General features: G+C 36.7%; 1 protein-coding gene across 2 annotated transcripts in view; it reads right to left on the bottom strand.

The window, feature by feature from the left end:
• Positions 1-18,867, bottom strand: part of GABRG3 (gamma-aminobutyric acid type A receptor subunit gamma3) — a 328,777-nt gene that overhangs the window by 297,884 nt on the left and 12,026 nt on the right. For both annotated transcript variants that reach the window (XM_062628603.1, XM_062628604.1), the window contains exon 3: positions 12,820-12,887. In XM_062628603.1, coding sequence (XP_062484587.1) covers positions 12,820-12,887 — 68 coding nt within the window. The remainder of the gene's footprint in view (positions 1-12,819; positions 12,888-18,867) is intronic.

Raw genomic sequence — 18,867 nt, 5'->3', positions numbered from 1 at the left:
CTTCCGGCTCCTGAGTCGAAAACTGCTCTTTTAAAGGTTATTAGAAACTCACAGGTTTTAAAGGAGAAATGCCAGTTTACAAATCATTTGGAAAACAACAACAAAAGCAATCTGCCCATTCTTACCAACCAGTTCCCAGAACCCAGCTGCCCTACCGCTCAAGAGCAGGTTGCTTGCTACGCTTCTTGTAGGCTCATCTCCTGCTGATCACAGTGGTGTCTGGGTAAATTTCAGGCAACTGTTTTGTCCAGTTTATTTGCTATAAATTAATCCTGAAACATATGTTAGTCAAACAACATGAAAGCAAATCCAGTCTTCAGAAACTTTTGTCAGGTAATGTGTATGTGGATTCTGTGTAAAAAAATCCTGAATTTCCACCAGAAAGTGAGATCTCTCGGCATTTCTGATACAAAAAAGCTATGTGGTAAAACTAAGATTAATTCACCAAACATGGAACTATACCTGCACTTGATACAGTACCAGTGAAGGATATCTTTTAAGTCTCAAAGCCACTTTCATTAGTGTCCTGGGTTCAGCAGTAGCAGTCATTTTTCTCCTTCTTGGTAGCTGGTGCAGTGCAGTGTTTTGACTTTTGGCTCGGGAACAGAGCTGGTAACACTGATGTTTTGGTTTGGCCAAGGACTTTGTGAGCCTCATGCTCTGCCAGGGAGGAGGGGAAGCTGGGAGGAAGCAGAGACAGGACACCTGACCCAAACTAGCCAAAGAGGTATTCCATACCACAGCACGTCATGCCCAGGATGTAACTGAGACTTATCCAGAAGGGCTGGGGGACTGCGGGGTTGGAGGAGGTATCGGTCAGTGCTTGGTCGGGCTGGGGGGGGCAAGTTATCAGTCGGCTGGTGGTGAGGTGTTGTATTCTCTTCCCTTGTTATTTCCTTTATCATTGTTATTATTGGTGGTAGCAGTAGTGATTTGTGTTATACCTTAGTTACTGAACTGTTCTTATCTCAACCCGTGGGAGTTGCATTCTTTTCGATTCTCCTCTCCGTCCCTCCGGGAGTAGGGGGAGGGAAGGAAGGGAGGGGGGAAGTGAGCGAACGAGTTGCCTGACTGGGTTTAAACCATGACAATTAGCCATCCCAGAAATCTAGGACTGAGCTATTAAAGATATCAAAACACTTGCTTTAAACAGCAAGAGGATTTTAAGTCTTACCTAAATCACACCTCATTGCAGAAGAACTTATACCTCTCAGCTGCAGACAGAAGATGATGGTAAAACGAGGACAAGACAGAGTGGTCTTCAGTTGTGTGTGGATGCAATGGCAACTGGAAGCCCCTGTATTTTAGTTCTCCTAGGAGAGCCCATGAAATTTGTAGCTGATGCAAATTTACAGGAAGAAAACAAGCACTTAAGGATATAGTAAAGAGAGAAATACAGGGAAAGTTTAGAATGTCATGAAGGTCCTTTCAATTGACTTACTTTTAATATGTTCCAAGAAGTATAAGTCAATTGTGTTAAGACACACTCATCTCCCTAGATGTTTGCTCAGCAGAGGAGTTCCCAAAAAGCCTCATCATAACCTCTGACTCTGAGAGTAAGTCAGAAGTTCACAGAACTTTTTGGTGCTCAAAATCAGGTTTACTTTGTTTTTTTCTGAGTATTTTCTATTAGATAATATGCAATGACATAGGACTTATGTTCAACACTCATCAACTCAGTATCTATTGCACTGCTGCATATCAGGCCACAGAGTATAATAATAGGCTACTAAAGTAAGGAACATCCAACTAGTAGTCATTTTGAGAAGTTTGTTGTAAACCTTTTATTCCACATTCCACAAAATTTTCTGAGGCAGGATCCAGTTCTACTAAAGCAGCATTCTGCTGCTTCAACCCCAAGACCCTCCTGACGTCTCCATACAAATACCTGCTGGTACTGCAATAGCAATAAAAAGAAATCACCTTTTAATGAACAAAAAATCTCAGACCAGAGAAACTTTGTGTATACTAAAGGAGGAACGGGTTTTCGGAAACATGGTAGATTATCAAGAAATGCTTAAATACAAGTGAGAAAAAAAAAATAAGCAATCAACCATACCTTTGATTTTTCAACTCCAAAAAGTCTTTAAATATAACTTTTGTGAATACTTTCCTAGCTTTTTATATGCAAAATAACTTATTATATGCCACCATAATTGTCATTTCTATAGGTAAAGAGAGTTCAAAATATTAGCTCCATCACAGTGAGCTCTGTTTGGGTTAAAAGACCATCTTAGCTCCTATCGCTTGCCATCCCCTTCAAAGACCAGGAGAGTTTAAAGTTACCTGAATGGTAATGAATTTGGGACTACATCTATACCGTTCTTTCCGATTAAGCATATCCAGGCCTAAGACTCAATCATGTGATTATCTTTCCAGCTACACACTGGCCATCCCTACACACTTCCTCCACCTTCAGAGTATCTCAGCTGGGTACTCAGATACAGCAAAATACATGGACACTAGTTCATAGCTGATAGCTGCCCCCATAAACAATATGAATGTAACAATCAAAATACTTACATCCAAACTTATGCACAGCTATGAAGAGGAGTATGAGCACGGCCTTGAATTCCCTTTTCAATTTTAGAGGAGCATGAGGGCTCTACTAATAGATTTTCCTACCCACCCTCCCCGGTGTGCCCCTTTTCTTTTCACCCGCTCTTTCTTTTTACCTCCAATCCCAATTTCCTCATACCCCAACTCCTCAGTCCATTCCTATTCATTACACACAGCCAGTCCTCAGTCTTCTATGCTCTTCCAGACATCCATGTCTCAGTCTGTTCTTCTCACATTTATTTCAGGCAGTCCACCCTCTGACAGCACCCCAACCCATTGTCCATGGCAATCAGGTAACTCCCTCCTCTATGCTGCTGCGGTGCAGCAAGATCACTAAGAGCACAGAATACTCTTCCTTCACATCAGCTGCAGTAGCTCAAACGTAAGCTTTCCAGGAAATCCGGTCCACGCTCACACAGGAACATATGCAACACAGGTGGAATCAGAGATTTAAGTTGCTAAAATCATTTTTCTCTGCAGAGCATGTGCAAACAGACTTGCAGACAGACTTTCACAGTGGCAACAGAAGGCATCTCTGACAGAGGAACTGCACCATACTCTCTCCTCTCTATCCCACCCAAAACCTTAAAATTTAATTTCCTTTCTAACTAGCATGAGGTAATAAAGTTTGGGGAGAGGAGGACAGTCACTCACTTTTGAATGTGAAAGCAATGCTTCTTCCTAGTTTTGTTTCAGAAACAGACAAACCACTGTCTGAACTGCTTTTGGCAAATAAAAGTTTTGTGATGGATATCTGCGGTTGAAAGTTTTACCCAAACCTTTACAATAGTCAGCTGGAAACCACTGTTTACAAAGAAAAATACTACATCGATGCTCAATTAGATTATAACACCAACTGCAAGTACTTAGACCCTTATTTCACTATTTTCATTGAAATTTTATAATCCAGGGTAGTTTGACTGGAAGAAATTACTAGGTAAAGCTAAAATTACATTCAGTTTTCTAAGTAAAACTGACCTGTCCTGCATCTCATCCTGGAAAATACTCAGTTAACACAAATGGAGAGTTAACCCATGGAAGGGATATTCAGATTCTGAACAAAAATGGAAGCTGAGCTTCGTAAAGTTCAATTAGACACAAAAATAATGAGAGACCACTTTCAAATCCAGTTCCTGACTTTGGTTTCCATGTGATACTCTGTACAAATCAGGTCACTTATTTAGGAGCTGACAGATTTTTGGCAGGTCCCTCATTTGTATTTAAGGTTTTGACTTCTGCTTTGTTTGTTGGTTTATTCAGAGTTTCATAAAGACTCTTGTAACTCTAGACCTATGGAGAGTTTAAAATCTGAGAGATGATAATGTGTTATCACAGCCTATATATATGTAAAAGCTAAGATAGGTATACTAGCAACAACAAAAAAAAAAAAAAGGAAAAAAAGGGAAAAAGGAGCGCTTCTAGGTGCATGAGAGCTAGGAAAAGTATGAAGTTTTTTTTTCTGTGTGAGAAGTAAATTTATGTTTAGATTTTTCCTACTGAATAACCTTACCCTCAATCTGTTGATACAGGTCTACTTGCACAATGCCAGCAAATAATTGCCAGCACAGGCACTACTGTATTCAACAACTGTAGCCAGTTGATGATTCTGCAAGCACAATGGCCTTTATGAGCAAAAGGCTTTTACCCCATCCTCTAGTTGATGGCCCTTCTGGTGGGGTATTTTGAAAGAACATTGCTATGTCATCAAAAGTTTCATGCATAAATCTGGGCTAAACCAAAGAACAAGCACAAGTTGACCATTCAATGCACCAGTGACATTGCTCCCATTACCTAGAACATTCACACAATGCTGGTTTAGCCAGACATTTTCAAAATCCAAAAGAAATTCCTAAATACTTCTTTTAATCTGCCTCTTTGCAGTTGGCTAATCTAGCTGTGCCACAATCTATCAAACGCTTTGCGTGCTAGTCCAGTTAGGCAGCTCCCAAAGTGTAGGTCCAATTTTATCTTTTTAAGGCATTCTCCGAGGCTTCCTACATTTGTGTTCATTTTCATATCCTTATACCTTTCCTGCAGTACCATCCAGATGGCAAAGAAATGCTCAGACATATTTACATAAATACAGCTTCAGACACCAGAGAGTGAGAGAACACATTGCAAGGACAACAATGAAGATAAACTTAGTAGCTTTCAGGTGAGGGCAATCAGAAAATCTTGAAGTCTTTTTTTCTTTTTTGATACACTCTACAAAAGAACAATATGCGCGATTATAATATGCAAAAATACCCTCCTAATACCTAATCTTTTAATCTGAAAACAGTAAGAAGTACTTAGGAAAAAAGAAATATGAAAGAAGAAGCCTATGTACTAGCACAGGTAGCACATTTCCATTTATATTAATGCAGTCAGCCATTTATTTCAGGTGAGAACCTGGGCCCCCTGTGGAATTCAGACCACAACATTAAGCACCAGGCAGATCTTTCACTGCTGTACACATCATCTTTTTATTCAGCCACATATGGCACAAAATAAATTTCCCAACTTACTGGTGTTTCACTTTGCACTCTCCACAATAGTGCAAATTGTAAGAAAAGAGAGAAGGCAGTGAGGATCCAATATGTTAAACTACCAAAATGAACTTTGGGTTACTTGGAATCTTATAATTAGCCTCTTGGCATGACTCAAGATTTATGCCTGGCATAATTCCATTCACTTCCTGAGAGACTAATTTAGCTCTTTCATTGTTTATGCCATTTCACACATTGTACATAGGTATCAGCGTAAGTCAGGAACACAAAGTCGTTGACTGCGTTTACCTAGATCCTTATGTATGCCCTAATTGAATCACAAACAAAAATGATTGCATGAACTGAACTTACCCAAAATTGTTAGTCTGATTTCAAACCAGCACCAAGAGGAGAGGCAAGCCTACATGATTCTGACCAAACAATATAGCTTGATAGCTCATCTCAGTGTCTAATGAAGTAACATTTGCATAATGCATGAAGTACAATTTAGGAAAATTGAAACTGCTTTGCCTTAAAGATGGCCAGATGTTTAGTGAGCACGTGATCAAGTGACAATTTCACCCAAAGAAATGAAGACCAAGACAGAGGCAGATAAGTAATACAGGAGGAATTTTTTCATTTCTATCTCAATTCTTCAATTACTAAAAGCAGTAAAATCAAATAACTGATATTATTAGAAAAAGAGATGTTTTATTACAATATAATAATCTCTATAAATTGAAAGAATAAAGTCATACCTTTCTACAGTTCACAGTTTTGATTGCCTTGTAATTCAACCTTAATCTACAGGCCTTCTAGGTAACGAAAAAAAAGCCATACTTTGCACACTGCAGTAAATATACCTTAGGGAAATATTTACCTGAACAGCCGTTTGAAAGCACAGGGCTATCAGAGTCTGATATATTGAGTGTGTGTAAGCATATAGCAGTTATTTCTTTGTCTCAGTTAGACGACAAAGTTTACCAAACATGAACTATCAGCCAAAGCTCAGTATCCCTTGAGTCCACCAGCTACTGTTACCAAGAATGATTTTGAGAGACAAGGTCTGAAAGCAGAGGTATTCTTATTGGGTAATACAGGAGGAAATGTTTCATTTCTATTTGCATTCCAATTCTTCAATTACTAAAAGCAGTAAAATCAAGTAACTGACATTACTGGACAAAAAGATGTCAAATATAGGTATGAAGAAAAAAAAAATAAAAATCACCAAATCTTGGGCACACATGCCCTTTTTTTTTTGATCCAAAACAGACACTGAGAACTTCAAGCCTATTGAGATGAATATATCCTAAGTGAAAATAAGTTACATTAATCAGCAGACAATAACGATAAAGGTTAGTATGTACAATTGAATCAGGAGAAGGTTCAACAGTCAAGAAAGGTCACAAGTACTTGCCACTTACAAAGGTTACCTGGAACACAAGTTGTACAGAGATATAAACCAATGCCACTATTGAGCTTGTGCTTGTTTATATTCAACACAGTTATGAAATTTCATTTCCAGGCTGCTTCTTGACGGTGTTAATAATCTTTCTCTAGGATAACGTCCTGAAGGTCTGAAATAGAATGGCTGTCCTATGAAACCTTCTCAAAATAGTAGCCAACCGTTTCTGGTTTTTCTGCCTCTGTTACAGTTCACTGTGATGAAGCATATTTATTCTGTTTCTCCCATATAGTCTTCACAGGAACTTTTGACTTCAGAGAAGAATATTCATACAGAAGCAGACTACATGACAGTGTAATCACCACTGTGCCTATGTCAAATGTGATAAAGCATCTGCATGTTGAAGGGTTTCTCCATTTTTTCCAAATATACCCCCTTTGTAACAGCTGGCCTAATTTGTTTCCTTCAAACAGCTTTTTTAAATCACAAATCACAACAGGTACAACAACCCTTTATTACAACTTTTTTTTTTTTTTAAGACCAGAATTCCTATAGAAGATTACTCACAGAAAGTGCCAAGAATTATACAGTTTTCTTCTCAATTCACTATCTATGCAAAGAAAATACCAGTGGAGCTCAGACTGATATAAGTATTTAACAATCATTGACATTTATATTAACCTAGGCACTGTAAGAAAGAACTTGACACTTGCATACCTTTGTGAACATGGTCCTACCTTTGTCGAGCTATACGTATGAGAATTACAATATGTTACTATACCTAGGTATTTAACACCTCCCATGGCTAAGGTCCTTAAGCACTTTTGAAAATTCTGTTATCCTTGCAAAATAAGACAACACAAGTTAGAGAAAGCAGGAAGCAGCTATCCCTGCTCCTATGTCTCCCAAAGAATGCATTTTCTTAGATGAGCTCTGACAAAAACAGCCTTCAGGTAAGAACAGAAAACAGTCAGAAAAGGAGGTAGCAGTTTGTCTGGTTTAGGGTTCTTACAACAGCTCTAGAGCCCTGAACAGTTTCCTTATCTTTACCATTGAAAATTAAATAAACAGTAAAATCAGTATATTAACATTAAACTGTTTGTTGCTGTTTTTAACAAAGTGACTCTATCTCACTGGAATGCCTGTTTAATTAAAACACATCCAGAACTATGGTCAAAAGCGTCTACTTTTTTGTAGTATGCAAAAACCTAATATTATTACAAAACCATTTTCCTGTCACCAACTTGCTTCAGCACTCAGGGGTTGCAAATGTCATTTGTGGAAGTAGGAAAAAAGACACGAGTTTCTGGAAGAAATAGCAGTTTTAAGGCTAGAAAACAGCTTGTCCAACACTCTATGTAGCAAAACCACCTGTCTAACAAAAAGCTGACACACAAGAAGACAGAGGTGGAGAGAGCTCTGAGGAAGAAACCTATGAAAACATATAAAGAACCTAGAATATAACTATTTTTGACCACATAAAAGTCCCTTTTCTAGAACAAGAAAGTAATAAATGAAGACCACAGTGATTTAAAAGGAGAAAAGCATATGCTGTTAACAAAAGCATGGAGGTGTTGGGATACAGATACATCCCTGCAGTTTGTAGACTTTTTTAATTGCAGAAACCAAGCATTTGTTTCATTCTTCAGTTCTGTGCAGTCACTCAGCAGAAATACCTTGTCTGTACCAGAAAATGCACGTCTAAGAGTACTTAACTGTCAAGGGACACCATGTTCACTAAAAAAGCTTGAAGGGAAATGAAATACAACTCTCTAAACCTTTAGTTTTAAGCAATGGGACAATAAAGGAAATTATGTCCAATTAGACTAGGGACAAGCTCTCAAGTGGAAAAAAAAATAAGGTACATGGGCTCTTCTGGGTTTTATTCACTGTAAAAATTGTGTAAAAAATGAAGGGCATTGTTCTGATGCATAAATGACACTGATGAATGGTATTCATTCTTTACCAACAAAACCCCCTGTTTTACAATATAAAGTGGGGGGGGGGGAGGGAACCAAGATTGCAGATTAATTTTAAAATTTTTAAAACTCACTCAGAAGATCCCTAACATCAGTGGAATCATATTCATTATGATTACAGGTATGACAAAGTTTTTTTAAATAAAGATAAAATCTTGTGGTAGAAATGAATATTGCACCCTACAAGGCAGGTTCTCTAATGATGCTCTAACATGAAATAGCAAGTTGAGGATTTCCGTAACTTTCTTTATGAAGAGATGAAAACCAAGACAAAGTGATAAAATATGCATACAGGAAGACTTAGTTGGGTGCAGAACATCCATGTGTCATTTACTTTTAAATCAACTAATGTATGGGTCTTTTTTAGATGCGTTCAAGTTCATATCCAATTACGATTCTGACAAAAGGCAGGCATCAAGATATTCATTCAATAGATGGCTTTTATCTGTTAAACAAGTCACCCTAAAATTTCTGAACATGCACTCAAGCATCTCAGAGTTTTCAATTTCAAAATACTCTCGTCTAGCATCAGTCATTTCTGTCATTTCATAACATCAAGCCATAGATCTAAATGTTGAAATTACTTTCTCCTTCAAAGCCATTGCCACTTGAAACTGCCTCCCAATATCACTTAGTTAATTATTCAGCCTGCTTTTACCTTTTTGTTCTCACATGATTCCTTTTCCTTGCTAATTAACATGAACTTCTTTTAGACTATTCCATACATAATCTTCCATGTCACAGACAAAGAGTCACCACTGTCTATCCAGAAAACAAGTTTCTATTGTCATCATAAAGATGTTATAAAGATGAATCTGTAATAGCAGAGCATCTCTGTTACCTTTATACAATCTCTCCTGTCTTTTCTGGAAATCTTGAGGTTCTACATATTTTTGAAAGCAACTAAGAAACGAATCAGTGATAGGGTTTTTAGAATCATTGAATCACAGAACAGTTAGGGCTGGAAAGGACCTTAAGATCCAAACCCCCCCTGCCATAGGCAGGGACACCTCACACTAAACCATGTCACCCAAGGCTCTGTCCAGCCTGGCCTTGAACATTGCCAGGGATGAAGCATTCACAACAATTCCATTTTAGGGAAAGTGCAAACAGTCTGGAATGCAGGGTCAACCATATATTCCTGTGGATTATGCCATCTTTGTCACAGAGAACACTGACTTTGCTTTGACTGCAAGCCTATTTGGAGGGATCCCCAATATTTTTTCCCCTTGTGGCACTTCTAGTCTCAGTCTAAGGGGATTTCTTTTTTCTCAGAGTCACAAGTATTCACATACAATTCATCTGAGGTTATCTTTGCTGTAGGTAGGTGTCTGGTAGCACCTGTCTTTTCCCTGACTGTTAAAGAAACAATGAGATCCTAATACTCATGCTTAAGTCTAATCATAACAAAGTTATTGACATCTGAAAAGCTTTGCTCTACAGAATTGGTGTTAGCATTCAACTGAACATCCACTGAATAGATAACTTACAGAAAATTATTTTAATTCCTAGGTTTCACCCACAGGATGGAAAGCACTGATGAAAACTGATAAGAAAATATACCTGCAGAGTCTGATCTTTAGAGAAGCTCCACATGACTTTGCCTCAGAAGCACTGCAGATTTAGAAAAAAATGATAGAGCTAAGGGCTAAGTTTGGAAGTACACAGCAGGGAAGTCTTCCTTCTACATGTTGATGATCTCACTCTTGAAATAGAAGAGATGGAAATCAGTGTAATCATCTTTCTTTTTGCTCAATCAACTTGCCGAGTTGCCTTGACAGAATAGCTCACCTTTTAATAATAATTCAGTGGAGAAAAGCTAAAAGTTCCTGTCCTGCTGAGCAACATAGCATATGCAGCTTCTCACAGGAATACTCTGTTTTCTCTCAGAATACTATTCTAAACTCTGTGCACAATTTTCACACACGTTCATCTCTCTTCAACAGTTCAGTTATATGACAGGAATCAGGTTGAAGATGGTCCCTTCCCTCCTCTTCCTCTGCCACAGGTAATCTCCAGCTAATTCACGAGTACCCATGCTCCAGCAGTTCACAGGGTACACGAAAAACTGCTTACTTAAAAATATTTTTAAATAGTATTTTTAATCCCCAAAAATGCTGTTTGTTTGTTGGGTTTTGGTTTTTTGTTTTGGTTTGGTTTTTTGTTGTTTTTTTCTGGTAGAACATCGCAGTGCTACTGCATACTGTAGACAAACAGAAATAGAATCTTAGAATCACAGAATCAACAGAACAAAAATCAAGTAACACAAATGGGGAGAAAAGTAGCTCCTCAATCAGTTCTTCCACTGGAGAAGAGTAACACAGTAACACAGCTTGTAGGTCTGAGAGGAGGACTTACCTTCATTGTAAATTAGAGACTACAAGCCCCTTTCCGCTCTCTCATATAAGTCTGGATCAGATCCAAAGTAACAGAGCAGAAATTGAGCTTCTGGAAGACAGTTTGCTATTACATTTGAGTGCTTAATATTAATCTCCTGTATTGATAACTAGGTTTGAAAATAAAGGTGAAACTCAAAAAGTGTTTAGCTAGTTTAGATCCAGTTTCAGTGGGATATACTTTCCACAAGCATATCTGAAACATGATCCATTTCTGTTCAGAAGTTTAAATAAAGTTTTACACAGACTTAAGTCCTTAAAAACTTCAGGTACCTGCATTTTATATTTCATCTTTTTTTTTTTATCATTTGCCCTTATAGATTATAAATAGTTTTTTTTCAGCTGCAACCAAGGAATTTCTCTACACCATATACTCATTAACCATCCTATTAAGATCATCTACTACCAAGGAGATACAGTATGCAGTTTTTAACCTAGTGTCTTTCCATCTTGGTGCCATAAGATATTCTGAACTCAAAGTTAAAGGATAAGTAAATTAGTCATGTTTTGACTGTGCCCTAACAATCTTCCAGGAACCACTGGTTCCTTCTATTATTATTTTTTCTTTCTTCCTATCTGAATCAGTTCTGATCAAATGCTTTCTTAATTATTATTCCACATACATCTCCAGCACCCAAAAAGACTTCAAAAAGTAAGCATCCTTACCATTGTTTCCATTGTTTTTTAACAGAGTACCCACTCCTAGAGTATATGGAAATGCAAGCCAGAAAATAGGTCTTTTGATAAATTATTCCCTGGACAAGTCATTTTGTACACAGTTGGGGAAGGGCAAAATAATTAGATATTTATTAGTTCAAGAATGAAGAAGGTACTGTCATTGCTTGATATTCAGTGCTTCATACGAAATATGACCAATACAATTCACACTCTAAATATGTGGCCAAGTTGGTCCCAGTACATAATTTGTTCTGTCTGTATTTGCCAGATTTCCCATTACCAGGGGGCATGGGAGTCTCTGACTATCCAGTATTTGACATGCTGCAACAATTTCCATTCTCCCACATACACAGGCAAAAACAACCAGGATGAATGACCACATTTCAAATTCAGGAGTTTTTACTCAAAACCACAAAACGTACATGCAGCGCATTTATTAGATTCTTACAGGGACATGGTACACAGCAGCATTTGAATGTCATTGTGAAAAAGAGAAAGTAATTTCTCTGAAGAGGTTAGTGGAAGAGCTGTAAGTAAATTAAGATATTAACAGGCCCTCTGTTACTAAACTGTATTAAAGAAAAATTCAGCTTAGCTTACAAGAAGGCATACTGTACTGATTCCGAACATGAAGGTGCACAAGAAGCTACAGTAACCCATACCTCTGTAACTACATAAAGATACAAGAAATTATTTGCTTTCTAAATCTGAATGTATTACTATGGAATTGAGAAACGTGCTGGAGTTAACACTGCAACAAATGACTTACGTTTTGCTAAGTCTGCTACTGTCACACTATCACACAGACTCTTCAGTTTCTCCTGCCTTTGTACATGCAGCATAGCTACGTACAAGTTCTTCAAAATTGTACTTTAAGGCTAAAGATTGTTAATAACTTACTGAAAGAAGAGTAACCACTGAAGAGATGATGAATTTCAAATAAATACACTGATAGTATGTGATGATTCTCATTAATTCCACATTATGAAGCTCTGTATATTCGACTAACTCTTGAAACATTGAATTCAGATTTTTCTTGACACTAGCTATGCTTCATATATATTGGTTTTTTTTAGCTATGAAGGCTATTTTGCTATTCAAGATCTACCAGCATTTTGTGGTAGACAACACAGAGGATAATACTGGCTTGTAGGTTTGTTCCTGTCTTGAAGAGACACAAAAGATTCATCTGAAAAACAGAGCTATAGCTGAAAACAAAACTAAATCAACAATAAAAACAACCTATCCTGGTGGTATTTATGCCTTTTTCAAAAGCTAGTATTGATGCCAAAACCAGCAGTCCAGATAAAAATTTTTGTTAGCAAGTCACTTACCATATTTATTGATGATACGGGACCAATGCTGTTGACATAAATGTCAACATCAATAACTGTTGGTTTTACTGTGAAGAAAAAAAAAAAGAAAATTATTTTCCAGAAAACATAAGTAATCACTTTAAATATTTTCCTCCCCAATAACTGTAAGTTCTGCTCTTCAGGTAGAGCTACTGAGAAATATGGATAATATATTTTTTGCGGAAGACAAGGGTCTTTTCCTCGAATCAAAAAATGTCATAAATTACAGCCTGTACCACTTTATCATTATGATCCCTATTTATTTCAGCAGCAACTTGTTAAACAAGCTTTCAGTACTAAGCACAGTGGCTCAAAGTCAGAACATAACATGACTGACACAAAACTAGAAATAATGGAGCATATCATTTTTTCTACTACCTCAACATGCAGGTCCTTTAGTATGCTTGTTCCACACCAAAAAAATCTTTCCAGATTTTCTCATCTCACTGGCCCTGAAATAATCTTAACTTAGAGGAAAATTATGATGAAATCCCTTTTAGCTAGACCTAAGCAACTGTTCTCCTTTCCATTTAGACTCATTCCCTCCAGCCCACGTTGCCTTTGCACTCATTCATCCAAAGGTTTTTGAATTTGATTTGATTTATTACACGCAATTTTCTCACAAGATCTTCCATGTTTTCAGACTTCCAGGATTTAATAGGCTAAAATAAGCTCTGTACTCCTTTCTGTAGCTCAGGCCACTAGGATTTATTTCAGGATTTTTGGTGGCAGTGTACCTGCTGAACATTATTCAGATAGCTCTTACTGGTGGTGTAGGCTAACTCTAATGCCACTTTTACACTGAAAGACACATTTGTCTTATACGGCCCTCCTTCTGACCTCACAGGGTATACATTAACCTCTGAATTGAGATATTAATTGGTGTTTTACTTTCTACAGAGTTAGCTGACCAGAACTATGTAAGTAGTCCTGTTATAACCTACATAGTCAGAGCTGATGGAAACTTTGCCCTCGCAAGGAAACAGCTTCTGTTAGGTATCTCCCTTTCCTATAGAGGCACCATCCTTACTCAGGGCCTTCAAAAACCTCCAGAAAACAATTCAAACCACTGAAAATTGGGAACTATGCTGAACTCGAGGCCTTTTTCTTCCCCCCACCCTTACCATCAAGCCCCCTCGAATGAGGAAATGGAAGTACATCAGCCACTCAAAACTCAGCTTTCCTTGAGGAAGCTACTAAGCAGAGAAGTGATGAACAGTTAAATACCACAGTTCCATGGGAAGATTCTCTCAATTAATTTATCTAAAGCTTAAGAAGCCATTCCGCACAAAGCTGAAAATAAACAGGCATCTACACATGTAAAGATGATTTTTTTTTTCCCCCATCCCTCAAATTTCAGACTAACACTATGATGCTGAAAAATTCTGAAGTACCTTACAAGTTAGAAAGGCAGGCTGGCTTGTCACGTAAGACTTTGGTATGTACATATCATTAGGAAGAGTAGATCTGATGTTACAAAAACACACATTAAAGTGGGTATAAATAGTGGTTGAAGATGATAACCATTCCTTAGAATTCATAAAGTGACACACACTTCTTTGACTGCATATGGTCAAAACTTCCAGGATTATTTATGGTCACAGTTTCAAATTGTCTGAAGTACTGGCTTAAAAACTTGTTGGATCTTCCCCTGAGCAAAAGAAAATCTGAACTCAGCTGAACAAGCACAACTGATTAATGCAACTCTAATTGTACCCAGCTAATAGCAAAATAGGAGTCTAGCAGCTTCTGGTAATAAGACTTGCCTCAAAATGCAGTAATGTCATTACATAGGAATTGGTAATAGCGGGGAACTACAGCTAGCTCTTTTACCAAGACAGCATATGTGGAATAAATGGCTCTGATCTTTCTTGGTCTTAGGCACATATCTAGCTGGAATTTCAACGCTAAGGAGTTCTGGTGAGTGTTAATGGGACTAAACAGTGATGTAAATTAGCACTCAATTGAACTTTAGCAGGATTAGGGACAAAGTTCAGGACCAGAACACAGTGCTTGGAATCCATTTTTGTTTAATCATTGCAGCTAAGTATATAAATAGATTATGTGATCATAATTTCTCCTGAATGTGCTGGACCAAAAAATGAAGAAGTGCTTGTTAATGCTAAAGAGAATTTGGTCTTACAGTAAACATCTAATCTTGAAACAGAACAAAACTAAGCAGCAGGCACTTCTTATGTCAAATTAAATCATCAACTAACCTCAGACATTCACAGTGAAATTCAAATTAAAAGCAAACAAATAAATAAATACACGTAAGCTATTATATCACTACAAAAAAAAAAGACTGAAAGTTTCTTTGAATTATACTTTGTTTTCCTAGGCAGAGGCAGAAACTACAATTGTAATAAAATTGCATGGCAAATGTGTGTTCAGGTTTTGAAAGAAAAGACAGAAGAGTACAGTTGTTGTTGCACATGATCATTCATGGATATAAACAGATATAAACTGGGAGAACTACTAAGTATAAATTTCAGGGTTTTTTATTCAAGGATTTCAATTCAAAATACCTAACATGATGAGGCAAAGATTTTAAGATTATTTCATCCAAAATGCATTATAGAAAAGAAAATAACCGAGTCTTAAAGTTATCATATTTTATTAGAAAAAATTCACCCTCTACCAGTCTTCAATATAAACTAGGTTTAATGGAAAGACATAAATAGTTACATTACCAATTATTTCAAGTTTTTCATTATACTACATTCATTTGTGAACACTTTGCTCATGGACTGATTGAAGTCATGCATCAAGTTGCTGAGCTGCAGATAGAACCTTTGGTCTTGCACTAAGAAAGTCCTCACAGTCTTGATGACTGAACAACATTAAGAATGTCTCACTAAAAGCTGGCAATAAGATCACAAATGGATACTCAGCTCCAGTACCATTCTGAAATCAGCAACAGCCCAAAATAGTTCTAAAGAGCTGTCAGAAACTTGTAAAAATTACTGGCAGAACCATGCATATATCATATGCAGGAGAGCAATTAAACGTTGTCAACAAATGTACTAACCTTCTCAAAGTTCTTTGAAATAATCTTTACATGGTAGTTAACTTTCCCTAAAAGACAATGTCAGCACATCCAAGTAACTGCAGTGTTATGCTGCTGCACAGCGCTAAGGTTAGCTAACTGCTTATCACAATCATTTCATCTTCAAACATGTTAGTTTTAACTGAGGAAGGAATTTATCAAGCCAATCAAAATATCTGCAAACAAAATTAAGGTCACATCAATATTTAAATAATAGTCCCCATCTGATCTAAATGGCATGGCTTTGAGACAGACAGAATGTTTAAATGCCAGTCAGCCTTGTGACTATTACATTGCAAAGACACATCCAAGTGAAATTTGTCTAAAAACATTAGAGAATTCAAAAAACACCTAGCCACAGGAGTCATGAGTTCAACACTGCCTGCAAAGCTCACTTCAGAAGCCAGGTGGACACTTAATTAAATTAGTGTCAAGCTAGGTCAGGTATGTCTGGACACCACCACAACACAGAAACAGCTAGAATAATGACCTGATCACAAATACCCATGCAGGCCTACTACAGGATTTGTGTCGTCCTGCTTTATAGATTTACACTGGTGAAATAAACAGTACCTGAGCCTGAAACACATTAAAATCCATTAAGACATTACTCTTGAACATATGCAAGCTGATCATGTGTGTAAAAAAAAAAATAAATTAAAAAAAAAAACAGATGAATTGGGAGAAATTGTAAAGACTTATGAAAAAATTGAAAAAGGGATTTTATAAAGCTTCACAAGTAATGTATGGAATAAACTCTGCAATAGGTTCCTGCCATTTTGCTTATTTAGTACTTTAAAATTTTCTATCCTTTTAAAATATCTTTTATTTTTGATAGTTCTCTGCTATCCAGAATTGATCCTTATTTCATGAATGAAACCATTCTGTTTCCTTCCTACAGAAAGCTTCCTCCACATTTAACTCTAGCCAAATAGCATTTATGTTCCTGCCTAAATCATAAATACTTACAATTATTTTTTAAAGTTTAATGTTTAGAAATACTTTATTGAAAGTTCATTTAAACAAGAGCTCTTATAAATTTTAAATAAAATTTAAATTATTTTTTGTTGAGAGTTAACCTTTCTTATACTGTTCAAACAACTACCAAGTCTAAATGATTCTAGTTTTAGCCAGAGCAGAGGTGGTTAAAATGTTATGGATCAATACACACGTATTTATAGAAGCAAAGCAACTAGCACCAGATTTTTAGGAGGCATACAGCCACATAAACAGAATTATGAGCTCTGTTCCAGAAACACATAGCCACTTAAACTCTGCCTAAGTTCCACAAGACTTCTGAATGCACAACACTAACAAGATTGGCTCTACAGTAATGAGATATTTTTTGAAATTATATTTTACATTATCTCATTAGCACATAAATTGCTATTTTAAAATTGGGATAAAGCTGTAATAAATCATCACACAGTTATTGGTAGCTGTAGTAGTTGTGATTATAGTGTTAATTTTTACTTTGCATTAGTGATTATTAATATTTTCCTACATGACCTTACAGGCAACATCTAATAACCTGTTTGTTCCTGTAAAACAAACTGCTACACTAACAAGTCACTTATCAGGGGTAATTGTGGTCAGCTAGAACTTCTATATTTTAAGACAAATTATCACATTTGAAGAAAGACATGGTGGTGAGTCACCATCCCTGGAGGTATTTAAAATGGCATTTTAGATGTGGCACTTTAAGAGACATGGTTTAATGGTAGACTTGGCAATGCTAGGTTAATGACTGGACTCAATGATCTTAAGGGCCTTTTCCAACCTAAATGATTCTATAATTCTAATCTATGATTCTACAAAGGTATCAGTGAAAAACTGATGGAACAGAACCAAGACCTTCACATGCTACAGCCAGAGAAACTCTGACAGAAGCGTCATCCCTACGTTTTAGGTTAGGATCAAACTACCAAAACATGACTGCAAATGAAAATCAAAAGGATAATCAAAAGCTGAGTGCAGACTTGAAAGGAGGCTTGGATGACAGCAACAGCAGGATGAGAACACAGTCCTCTGAACAGGGTATTTTATTCACTTGCTAGGTTTTGTTGCCATTTTGTCCAGAAGTGTGAATGACAACATGCACATAAAGGGACTCCCTCAATTAACTATGAATCACTTTTATTCTTCATATTCCAACAACAACATCAATCAGTCTTCAGCACTTTCATCTTTTGTTTACCTCATTTACCTTTCTCTAACACACAAGCTGTAATTTTTCCAGTATTATATTTTTGGGAGAATGAAAACTGCAGATTTTAATGGTTAAGCTGGTTTTACAATCAATTCCTAAAGTTTCCATTTTTGTTTTACTTACAATCATAGGAGGGGTGATATCATGCAACTGAAAAATAATAGGATTTGCTCCTGTAAAGTGTAGCATTCCAGCAACCAAAGTCTGGATGAACAATAACAGTCATAAGAAAACTATACAACGGCAAAAAAGTGCAACAATATTTTAAAACAATATGTGCAGAAAGTTTTCCTTGTTTAAAGATTACAATAATTTATTAGCTTATGCTGCAACCTCAAAATGATAACTGTAGCACTGTATATCTGCCCAATTTAGAATACTTCCCAGAAACCTCTTTAAGTTAAATAAACAAATAAAAAATAAATTTTATATATATATACTTTTAGATACACATCTACACTTGGAAGAGACAGAATAATCTAGGTAATCACAGAAGGAAGGCAAGGAAAAAAAAAAGAGATTTTCTTATGTAATTAATATTTCAGACTTTTCCTTACTGTTACCTAGCTTTCAATCTGTGGCATCTCCTGTATAGCATGCTATACTCCCAGCCTTCTCTCAGACTTCTTAGCTGAAGTTATGGGAAGAAAAAAACAGAGAAAATAAGAACTAGCAGCTGCGACATATAAGTTTGAGTCTGACAGTTTAGATGAAGAGTCTGGCAAACATTAACTGTCAATCACACTTTCCTACCTACAATGCCATTCAA

This window comes from Pezoporus occidentalis, unplaced genomic scaffold (genome assembly GCF_034315485.1).
Source record: "Pezoporus occidentalis ecotype Australia unplaced genomic scaffold, CSIRO_AGI_Poc_V1 ctg32, whole genome shotgun sequence".
NCBI classification, from domain to species: domain Eukaryota; kingdom Metazoa; phylum Chordata; class Aves; order Psittaciformes; family Psittacidae; genus Pezoporus; species Pezoporus occidentalis.
The sequence above is the reverse complement of the archived record's forward strand: the minus strand, read 5'-3'. Positions and strand labels throughout refer to the sequence as shown.